The 11037-nt window shown below is 25.3% G+C and overlaps 5 protein-coding genes across 5 annotated transcripts in view, besides 12 other annotated features; 1 reads left to right on the top strand and 4 right to left on the bottom strand.

Annotated features, from left to right (window-relative positions):
• Positions 1-461, bottom strand: part of EDI_059570 (uncharacterized protein) — a gene marked incomplete at both ends in the record, with an annotated part of 1404 nt that extends 943 nt beyond the window's left edge. The window contains one exon of the mRNA XM_001733312.1: positions 1-461. This exon is cut by the window's left edge and continues 943 nt beyond it. Within this exon, the coding sequence (XP_001733364.1) occupies positions 1-461 (461 nt within the window).
• A 34-nt stretch (positions 462-495) lies between these two features.
• Positions 496-566: a microsatellite.
• Positions 567-894: 328 nt separating this feature from the next.
• Positions 895-1029: a sequence feature (AT_rich).
• A 29-nt stretch (positions 1030-1058) lies between these two features.
• EDI_059560 (vacuolar ATP synthase subunit H, putative) lies at positions 1059-2552 on the bottom strand (the record flags this gene model as incomplete). Its single annotated transcript, XM_001737105.1, has 2 exons — positions 1059-2406; positions 2449-2552. The coding sequence occupies 2 exons, from the start codon at positions 2550-2552 to the stop codon at positions 1059-1061; spliced, it is 1452 nt and encodes a 483-aa protein (XP_001737157.1).
• Positions 1830-1850: a sequence feature (AT_rich).
• Positions 2552-2640: a microsatellite.
• A 90-nt stretch (positions 2641-2730) lies between these two features.
• Positions 2731-3501, bottom strand: EDI_059550 (uncharacterized protein; the record flags this gene model as incomplete). Its single annotated transcript, XM_001737104.1, has 1 exon — positions 2731-3501. The coding sequence occupies one exon, from the start codon at positions 3499-3501 to the stop codon at positions 2731-2733; it is 771 nt and encodes a 256-aa protein (XP_001737156.1).
• Positions 3502-3554: 53 nt separating this feature from the next.
• Positions 3555-3586: a sequence feature (AT_rich).
• Positions 3587-3637: 51 nt separating this feature from the next.
• Positions 3638-3669: a sequence feature (AT_rich).
• Positions 3670-4966: 1297 nt separating this feature from the next.
• Positions 4967-5122: a sequence feature (AT_rich).
• A 148-nt stretch (positions 5123-5270) lies between these two features.
• Positions 5271-5442: a sequence feature (AT_rich).
• A 27-nt stretch (positions 5443-5469) lies between these two features.
• EDI_059540 (uncharacterized protein) lies at positions 5470-6003 on the top strand (the record flags this gene model as incomplete). The annotated part of the gene is made up of 1 exon (XM_001737103.1): positions 5470-6003. The coding sequence occupies one exon, from the start codon at positions 5470-5472 to the stop codon at positions 6001-6003; it is 534 nt and encodes a 177-aa protein (XP_001737155.1).
• Positions 5777-5818: a sequence feature (AT_rich).
• Positions 6004-6067: 64 nt separating the features above from the next.
• Positions 6068-6088: a sequence feature (AT_rich).
• A 443-nt stretch (positions 6089-6531) lies between these two features.
• Positions 6532-6605: a sequence feature (AT_rich).
• A 317-nt stretch (positions 6606-6922) lies between these two features.
• On the bottom strand, positions 6923-10081 carry EDI_059530 (serine-threonine protein kinase, putative; the record flags this gene model as incomplete). Its single annotated transcript, XM_001737102.1, has 1 exon — positions 6923-10081. The coding sequence occupies one exon, from the start codon at positions 10079-10081 to the stop codon at positions 6923-6925; it is 3159 nt and encodes a 1052-aa protein (XP_001737154.1).
• Positions 10082-10814: 733 nt separating this feature from the next.
• Positions 10815-10981: a sequence feature (AT_rich).
• Positions 10982-11037: the final 56 nt, after the last annotated feature.

The following is an 11037-nucleotide window of genomic DNA, read 5'->3' as shown; positions in this document are numbered from 1 at the left end:
TGTTGTTTCTTTTCTAAATCCAATTCTACTAATAACTTTTCATTCTCTGATGAAACCGCTTTCGTTGTTTGAATTAATTCATCAAATTCTTCAATCTTTTTTCTCAATATTTCTCCTGCTTGTTTCTCTTTTTCAAGTTCTTTTAATACCACTTCTTTTCTTTCTTTTTCCTTATAATACATAGACTGAACTTCACGTGTTCGTTTCATAAGTTCTTCAACCATTTGAATCAATTCTTTATTTCTTTCAATTAATTCATCTTCATCGTCGTCTTCTTCTGTATCTGAAATTTCATCAGTAAAACTTTCTTCTTCAATATCTTCTTCAACCTCTTCTATATTACTTTCATACCCATAATCTTCACATGAATACAGATCACTTGGACTATGTTTAATAGAAAGTACTGCTGATGTCGTTCGAACAATCTCCCCTTTTTCATTTCTTTCCACCGTTGAACTCATCTTGATTTTAAGTTTATACCATTTTTAAAAAAAATCTTTTTTTTTTCTATTTTTATTTCACTGTTTTCTTTTCTTTATTTCTTTAGATTACTTATTTTATTTCTTCATATATTTAAAGAGCTCCTTTATTAAATCTTTGTTCATAATGCTTTATTTTGATTACTAAAATAATATAAAATATACACTATAATACAAAGAAAATATTGTGTTGAGAGAAGTTTATTTTTTGTACTATTGATTCATTATTATTGTGGCTATTCTATTTAATTATATTTAGACTTTATTTTTATTTTCTAAATTAGTGCTTTTATAAAATGATATGGATTTTTTTGATATTATTAATTAAACTACTAATAAAGTAGTTTAATTAGCATAACGTAATGGAAAATCAATTTCTAAATGAGAGAATAATAAGTAAGAACACATTTAAACCTTTTTATTTAAAACTATAAAAAGAAATTCAAAAAAAAATAAAATAAAGAATATTTCAGTAAATAAAACATTTTATAAAATTTGATTTACAATAATAAAAAAAAATTATCTTTATTAACTAACTTTTTAAATTAATGTGAAAGTTGTTTTAAATAAAAATGTTTTTTAGTCAGTTTGAACCAAATCCCAGTGGTGTAACATAATTTTTTGGACAGCATAAATTGCATTCTTTTTCACATCTGGTTGTTCAGAACTAGTTAATTGTAATAAATCTAATTTAATACCTAAGTCATTCATTATTTTTCTTCCAAGAGGATGATAACGAGCAACTTCTCCTAAATCAAAACAAGCAACAGAAACACAAACAGGATCAGCAGATTTATCATTAATAACGCCTTTTAATTTTCTTACTAAAGCCCAATTTTCAAGTTCAAAATGAGTAACATTTTCAGTCCAAAATTGTTCTGAACGATGCATTGGGCTCCATCTCATTCTTCCAGATTTTAATTCATCCATATAACATTCCATACTAGAAGTTTCAGTTACTTTTTTTTCTACTATTTCATTAATTTCTTGTAACATTTCAACAATATCACTATCAGAGAATGTACGACTTAATAACATAGGAATAATTAAATTAAATTCATGTTGTACTAATAAACGAACATACCAATCAACATTTAGAAGATTATGAATAATTAAGAGAACTATTCTAATTAATTTCTCTATTTTAATTTTTAATAACACATTTGCAAATATTTGAATAAAATTCTCAGGGAAATCATGTTCGACTAATTTTTCATCAAATGACTGTAACCAAACAATATGAAACAGACTATAAAGAAGTTCATTGTCTTGAGTAGCAACAATTTTATCATGAACTTCTAATAAGAAATTTAATGGAATTTCTTTACTAAATACTTTCCTATATGGTTGTTTATTTAATAAAATATATAAGGACCAATTAAATAAATGAAGTGGTTGATAAGTAGAACGGGTTGGATTAGCAATTGAATAAATTTCACGAATAACTTGAAAATAATCACCCATTATTGATACAAAATCATTAAAAGTACCACAATAAGTAGTAAGAATAGTAAAAACTTCAATACTAGCTTTAAGAATAGTAAGACTTTCTGTTTTCATTTGTCTAATTAAACGAGTACATAATTCAATAGTTAATTGAATATCAATTTCACTAATTAATGGAATTCTATTGATATCAGCATTAATAAAATCATCAAATAATAACGTTGTATTTTCAATAACACCAGGATGTTCTGATTGATTTAATAAAATATAGAAAATTTCTATTAATGATTTTAAATCTACTTCATTCATTATTCTTGCTCGTTCTTCTGGAGCTTGTCTAAGATATAAACTTAGTACTGTTCTTTTTTCATCTGATAAATTAGAATTATTGTTTATAGCATTGTTTAATGTATCCTCTTTGAAGATTTCATTATTTGGTGGAATAACTAATGCAGGTGAGACAAACATATTTACCTGTTTTCTTAGTTTTTTTTACTTCTTTTTTTTTTATTAATAACAATACATTATTCTTTTCATCTTTTTACTGCTTTTCTCAGGGTTTTTTCTCTGTGTTTTTGTTTTCACAAAACTAGTTTGCACTTCATTATTTACCAAATAACTTATCATTTTATTATATTTATACTATTACTCTTTTATTTATTTAATATTTTATCTTTTGATTTTTGTTTCATCACCTTCTTGTTTTTGTTTTTATACCTGAAAAAACTAAAAAAAAGAAATTCACAAAAATGAAATAGTAAATTGAATTGTTCATGTACATATTTATTTCTTCATTTGATTCTTCTTATTGTGAAGGTTGAAAAGATGAATTCCAAGAAGGAGATGTAGCGATATTAAAAGATGGTTCAGGTATTCCAAAATCAAGTGGATCAGAACTGCTTAATATGTAATCAATATTATTAGTATCAACTTCTTCTTTGTCATCAAATAGATCAACAGAAACGTGTTGTTCTTCTAAATAAAAATTTGTAGGATCAGTTCGATATTTTTCTAATGAACTTCTATAATAAAACAGTTTATCTTTAAACCAATTTTGAATATCAGCAATAATTTCTTCTTTAACAAATTTTGGAGGATTAGTATTAAAATATATATAAGAAGAATGATAAAAAATATAATCAATCAATGCATGAGCAAATAATAAAAATAGTGTTGCATTTTCTCTTTGTGATAATAATACACAACCACCAATTAAACTTTCAACTAAATCTCCTTTCTTTTTCTTTTCAAATGTTTTTGTATCTCCCAAATGTAAAAGGTCAAAAATTTCTCCTAAAGTTTGATTTTTAACTGTGTGGATTCTTAATCCACTATACATCTCAAAAGGTATTTGTTCATATTTTCTTAGAAATTTTAGTACTAAAGAAGATGCTCGTTCTTCAAGATATGAATCTCCATAAAATTCATTTTTTTCATATTCTTGATCTTGACTAGAGTACGCTTGATTTAATTGTAATAAATCATACAATGGATCTGCTTTCATTAAATTAAGAATTGATGATAATACATCAAATGCAGTATATTGTATTGCATTGTGTAATGTAGTTAGACTCATAAATTTCTAAAAAACAAGTTCTAAAAAGGAAAAATTTATGATGAGTCTTTTCCTTTTAATTTTTAAGATTTTTTAAATTAATAATCATTGAATCTAATATTTCAGATTTTGTTCATCATTCAGACTTCAATCTCACAAATTAATAAAAATAAATTTCAAAATAATAAAGACATTGTTTTTAGTGCCAGTTTTGATGAATAGTTCATTGCAATAATCTCAAGAGATGTTTTTTAGTGAGATGTGGTTCTGTATTAACATAAAAATAAAATCCTTTAAAATGTGGAAGTTGAAGTAATAAAGTTCCAACTCAATTTGGTTTAAATGGGCTTAAAAGATTTGTTCTTAGCACTGATACAAAAAGTGTACAATAAAAAATTACAGTACTTTGTCTTAATCTTTTAGTTTTAATGGAAAAGGGCTCTTAATTGATTCATTAAATGCGTACATTACTTAGTCAAATAGAAATAGTAAAAACATCAATAAATGATTGTTTTTGTATATTACCATTTAGAAGTTCTTATAAATTATTGCAAAATGATTTTGGAAATCTAATTGATGTCTCAGTGGTCTTAGTAAAGAAGGAACATAAAGTGCAAATAACTAATGAAATTTATAAATTATTACCATAACCAATTTAATTAATTCATTTCTGTTGAAAATTAGTTAAAATATCAAGGACTAACTTGTAGAATTGTTGTGTTTAATTTAATTAGTCATATAGTCAAACATTATGAATGTATTGTATTGACGAATTAGATAATGTAAGATATGTCCAATACATCAATTCATGAATTGAATAAGTTTATTGGTTATAAAACATTATATTATTGATAAGTACTTTCGTCTAATAGTTCTACCTAATTTATATACTGTTTGTTAATGTCTTAAATTATTCATGAGGATAAATGAGAGGTGGTGATAAAATAACAGTAAACACCAAAGTTGATATGCTTTAAGAAGAGAGGTTATAGGAGGAAATAGTAAATTAATTATTAGCTACTATATTTTAAGTGCGAAGAACAGAAAAATATTCAAATCTTTTAAGTGATGTGATGACAATTAATTTTGAATTTGTACTAATTAGTTTTAGTTATCTAAAAGTCGTTACAAAGTAACTTTCTAAACACAATGTTTTTACACCGACACAAGAGGAAACAAAATGATAAAACTCTTAATGTATGTAGGCTAACACTTCCAACTAATGTTATTATAAAAAAATAAGACACACCAATAGTACTAAAAGTTTTATTCTAAAAAATTTCTGATTTAGTAATCCTAAAACATTATAACGAGGGTTTAACACAATTCAATAGTTTAGTCAATTAAAATGAAGTTTTGGTCACAAAAACAGTATCTTTGAGAAGACAGTTTTATTAAAACTGAAATTGACAAAACAAAAAAATTACAAATTTGAATAATTTTTTTATTGAACTAATTAATGAAATTAGTCAGATTGAAAAAGGTGATATAATTTTATTTTTTAAATAATTACTTTAATTATTTGTTTTTTATGGTAAAGTATTATTGTGTTTTTAAAAGAGTTTTTATAATAAAATTTTAATTTTTAAAATACTAAATTAAAATTTCAATTTTATATGGATTTTTTTTTCTTTTTTATTATCATTGAGTCTCTCTAATAACTCAATAAAAGAATTATAAATATAATGTAAGATAATTTGTGATAGTTCAATTAAATAAAAACAAAGTCTCACTTTAAAAAGAAAGCATTTATTTTTGTTGTTTAAATACGAGGAAATAAGTTTGTTCAGTAAATAATAAATAAGAATACTAAATTCACAAAAAAATTAAATACAAAAAAATAATAAATCAATATAATGTATATACAAATTAAATGATATTATAAAAGTATTTTGAGAAATATGCTTAAAATATTTTAATTCAACAAATTATTGATTTATTTTCATATTTTTTTATTAAAAAGATCAAACTTAAAAAAGAATTAATTGAATGTCATTTAACTATAAAACACCAAATGGAACAATTTTTATTGAAAGGAATGTGGTTTGTTTTAAACCTAAAGAAGGGGACAAAAATGAAATAAAAATTCAAAGTAATATTTCTGCTTCAATATTAATTGGTGATTTTCCAATGTATGTAGTTGTTGGATGTGTTGACGGAAATGTTATTTCAATTGAATTTCCAAGTTGTTCTCAAACTGTTATTACTCGTAATCAATTGGCTAAAATAAAAAGCATATCAGCACTTCCTGATACTCATCGTTATTTAACTTTAACAGTTGATGATCAAGGATCAGTATTAATTTATGATCATTTATATAATAAAAAAGTTATTTATTCTCCACCATTACCATCTCAAATTATTTCTGTTGAGTATTTTTATCCATTATGTGTTATGTTATTTTCTTATGCAGATGGAAGAAGTTTTGTTTGGTCTCTTGATACTGGTTCATTACTCTCAACTCTTCAATACTCAGTTCCTCAAGATAGAATTAAATCAACTATAGTTTATCAAACAATTTAACTCCATTCATTTAGCACTTCATCTGTTTAATATTTTGACATCAAAGAAATTATTTCTCTAATACTAATAATTTATTTAATTATAAGACTTACAAAGATTTAGTAATTTAGATTCTTTATTAATTAGAATTCTGTTATTAATAAAGAAAAGAGTTTCAATTTTAATGGTTTTATTTTACATGGTTAATATTTCCTTCTATTTATTTTTTTAAACACAATATCTTCTCTGGTTAATATAAATTTCTAAATATCTATCGTATATCCTAATCAGTTATAAAAATACATAGAGCACCACCTATTACTTTCAAAAATACATAGAGAGACCACTAAAAAGTTAAAGCTCATTTAATAAAATATTGTTATTCATTAAAGGTATTAACTATTTTAAAGTTTTAATTATGGTGATACCTTTTCATTTTTGTTGAAAGAAAGAAAAAGAAGATTTTCTGGAAAATCTTATATCTTATCTTAAGACTAAAAGATTTTTTTCTCTTTGACACGTCTATTAAATAGTGTTATCAAATACTTCTTAAAATTAAAAAGATATTTATTAGTATTTACAGTAAACTTATAGTTAATTAATTATTTGTTTTTAATATATATCAGTAAGTTTCTCTAGAATATCTTATTGTTAAGAATTCATAATAACTATATCGATTTATTTTTTTGAAGATATTGTTATTTTCTTATTTTAAACTGAAAGAAGAAAGAATATTCATTTCAAATATACTTTTTTTATGTGATTAAGTGATATTAATTTTTATTACAAAATAATGAAATCTTTACAAAAACTAATAGTATTATTTTCACTGTGAATACTTAAAATAAATTTTAAGATTATCCTTTGCATTGTTTTTGTTGAGAATTACAAAAAAAATGTTGTACTAAAAAAAGAGACAATGCGTATTTAGATGTAGTGCTTAGTCAGTGTCTTGGTCTGCAAGTAATTCATTAACACGTGCAGATTTTTCATTGATTATTTCTTCGATTCTTTCCATTGAAACATTAGCATCAAATTCAGGATGATTAGGAGCATCTCCTACTATTTTGTACATTTCTTTACAAATATCTCCAAACTTAGGTCGTTCATCTGGTTTTTGTTTCCAACATTCATCAATAAGAGTTTTCAAGCAAGTAGGGATAGTGTTATCAAATGGAAGTCGTTTTCCACTCTTTACAAAATCTTTAATTTCAAACAAGGACTTACATTCTTTATATGGCTCAGTTGCATAAAATAATTCCCATGCCATAACAGCAAAAGAAAATACATCACCTTCAAAAGAATAAACATCATCGTATGCTTCAGGTGAAAGATATAATGGGGTACCAAGACCTTTATTTTCGTTATCACAAGAACTCTTCTTTTTAATAATTCTTGAAGTACCAAAGTCAGTAATTTTTACAACACAACTACTTGATTCGGCATATAAAGAATTAACTAATAAATTATCAGGTTTAAGGTCAAGATGTACAATTTTATTCTCATGTAAAAATACCATTCCTTTAGCACAATCAAGAAGCATTCTCATTTTCAATTTATAAGGTAATACAACATCTTCAGGTTTTTCATGACGAATGTAATCACCTAATGACCCTAATTGGAAATATTGAATAACCATTGAGATTTGTGGAATATAAGTAACTGATCCCATATAATTAGCAATATATGGATTACGTAATTTACTCATTAATTCACATTCATGAATAACATCTTTTTTTAGTGCATCTCTATCATCTGCTGATAAATTTTCCCATCTAAATTTTTTTACTGCTACAGTAATACTTTTATATTTACCTACATAAACCGTTCCTGATGCTCCTTCAGCAATTGGTTGTTCCCTAAGGTGTAGTTCATCCATATCTATATGAGTAGATGATGCAGCTGCAGTTTTAATTTCAAAACAATAACGGTACTTTCGAGGAACATCTTTCATTAATCGTTCAAGTTCTTCTTTGTCTTCATCAGTCCATACTTCAAATGTTTTGTCTTTTAACAGACTAGCAATTTTTAATAATGTTTTACTATGTTTGCTGAACCATACTGTATATGGTATTTTCATTCCCATAATTTTTGTAGTACAATGTAAAGTCATATATGAGGTGATTGTAGTTGATTGACGTGGTCTTAATATTGTTACTTGTGTGTCAAAATGGAAAACGTATTTTGGATTATTTGGGGTGTGAACAATAACCATCAGATACTTATTCTTTGAATAATTTTTTATTTCAATGTCTTCGTACCTAGTATCAAACACAGTTGTAGGAACGTTTACATTTCCATAATCAAGGGATAACGGATCAATAGAATAACGTGAAGATTTACTTGGTTCTGTCAGAACAGATCGTGTGATATCATAATGGTATGATGGTTGTTGTGTCTTAAAAACGTTTAAATCAATCTTATGCCCTTTTGTAAATCGGATTAATAAGAAAATCATTACAATAGAACAAATAAAAATAAATACAATCCCAAGAGCTATTAATAACCAAACCCACCATCCTATTGGTTTAGATCTACATGACCCAATATTAACAGTATCAATTTCATAGCCTTCAACGCATTGACAATAGTCATCACAATTCGTTCCACCATCACACTCTTCTCCTTCATTTAATATTAAATTACCACATGTCTTAATTCTACATTTATGATCACTTGTAACAACATAACCCTCAGCACATACACAATTAGGAAGACAATTACTTGTATTATAAATACATAGGACTGAATCGTCATTGAAATCTTTATTTTTACATACAGAACTAACACAATAATGATCTTCTAAAGTGGATTCTTTACATTTACAATCATAGTCACATCCTACACTTCCAAAATAACACATATCATCTCCATTAACTGTTGCATTTCCATTATAAAATTTACCATTATAATAACACAACTTTCTGCAATCATCTGCACCATATTGATCATTACATACACATACTCCACTTCTTACAGAACATTTGCCATTACCTTGTGACTCATAACACTGATTTGGACAAATAGTAGAAAATCTAACATCAATATCAATTGAATGATCAATAGTACCTAAAAAGAAATATCTTTTTTTACTACCTTCTCCATTAATTCTAACACGAAGACCTTGCTCTAAATAGGCACTTGTAGACCAAATACCCCACCAATCACCAACCCAAAAATCAACACATTTTTGAGTAGAATCAGTTTCAGTAGTATATTCCATAAGATAACAATATCTGTTTTGTGTTGTAGTGTCAATAAGAAGACTATAACTCCCTTCAAAATCAACAGTAAAGAATGATCCTTTCATTAACTTTGTTGGTGCACAAATAGGATTAATATATACACCAGATGAGGATATCATAAAAGTCTTTAATATTGATGAATTAGAAATATATAATTGAGAAATCTCTTGTTGAGTTAATTCAAGTTGATTACTAATATAATCATCAGTATACCCTAATGAAATAGTCACATCAAAAGTAGTTAAATCTTCAATAGAGACAAATGCATAATATTCTGTTTTAGATAATGGAACAATTAACTTTCCACCTCCTGGTTGAATTTCTTGTCGAGCATAACACTTTTTGTCAGTTGTTGTAGGTGAATCTGGTGTAAGGTCAAATGCAACAACAGGACCATCTGATGGGGTTATAAAGCTAAATATTCCATGAGAACCTGTACTCTTTATAGAAGATAAGTCAATTTTAATCCAATATGATCCTCTGTATTGGATTTGTTTATTTAAAGGAAAAGAACAAGGTCCAATAGAATATTGAGTTGATGTAGAAAATTGTAAAGTTATTGGTTGATTATTAGGTGTAATTGTTTGCATATCTGAAAAGTCTTTTCTTACTTGGTTTGTTTTGTCCGTACAAATTCCATTTTCTAAAACAACTAATCTATTTGTTGGTGTTATAGCCTGATATGGATTTACTGAAATACAAGTAGAACAACTATTATCTGTAGGGTCATATAAGTCTTTACATGACGAACACGTTTCACTAGCAATACATTTTAGACAACCTGTTCCACTACACGTTTGGCTTAGTACTAATAATGGAAATCCAATAAAAGAAATAAATATTATCTGAAACATATAACCGTTAACTAGTTATTAACAAGTTTTTTTCACTTTTTAGTTTTTTAATTCTGAGAAAGGAACCAAGTTACTTATGTTATTCTTTCTTTTGTTTCTTAAATTTAATTCCATCGACATTATTCTTGTCTACTAATCATTTAATTCTACTCCACTTCTATATTTCCTTTTTTTAGATAGTAATCACAAACCAATATAATACTATAATCTGAAGAGATTTGATTTGTAACAACAAATTTATTTTTTTATTTCAGTGATTTTTATTGACTCAATGAAAAACTTCTCACAGTTTCTTTCTTCTTGTCAGTTATCCAATAATTCCCTCATCTGAGGATGTCTTTATATATAACTATCACAAAAAAATAAATAAAACTCACAATCAGTATATCTATTTCTTTTTTGTAGTATCATAATTTGTATTAACATTGCCAGTACATACTTCTGATACTACAATATTCTATGTTATGCATATCGAAATTGTTTTAAACAACCTAAAAATTGTCATCACTTTTTACGTATCAATCTTTAGTTATTTTACTATTTCAATTTAATTATCATTTTAATATCACTCAATCAGAAATGAATTACCTAAAAACAAAAAGAATTGATGCTAACAAGAATTAATAACAAGAATTTTTATTTTGTTTTTATGTAATTTTTGTTAATTGAAAATGAAAAAGTTTTGTTGTTTATAATGTTAATGAATTCTCTACCACTTCATAGAGACTGTGTCATTTATTAATTAGATATTATTAAATTTATTTATTATTTAAGTCACTAAAGTTAAAATATTCATTTTTTATATTCAGAAAGTTTACATAAAAGATAAAATTTGCATTTATGATATATTTTAATTTAAAGAATATAAAAATATATCAAAACTCATATTTTATTTATAAAGACACCTTTTTTATAACAACAAAAACTTTTGATTAATGTTCACGAAAACGAGATAT

The sequence above is a fragment of the Entamoeba dispar genome, genomic scaffold, assembly GCF_000209125.1.
Source record: "Entamoeba dispar SAW760 scf_1105229460357 genomic scaffold, whole genome shotgun sequence".
Lineage (NCBI taxonomy): Eukaryota > Evosea > Mastigamoebida > Endamoebidae > Entamoeba > Entamoeba dispar.
Note: the sequence above shows the minus strand (reverse complement) of the source record. Positions and strands in the feature narration are given on the sequence as shown.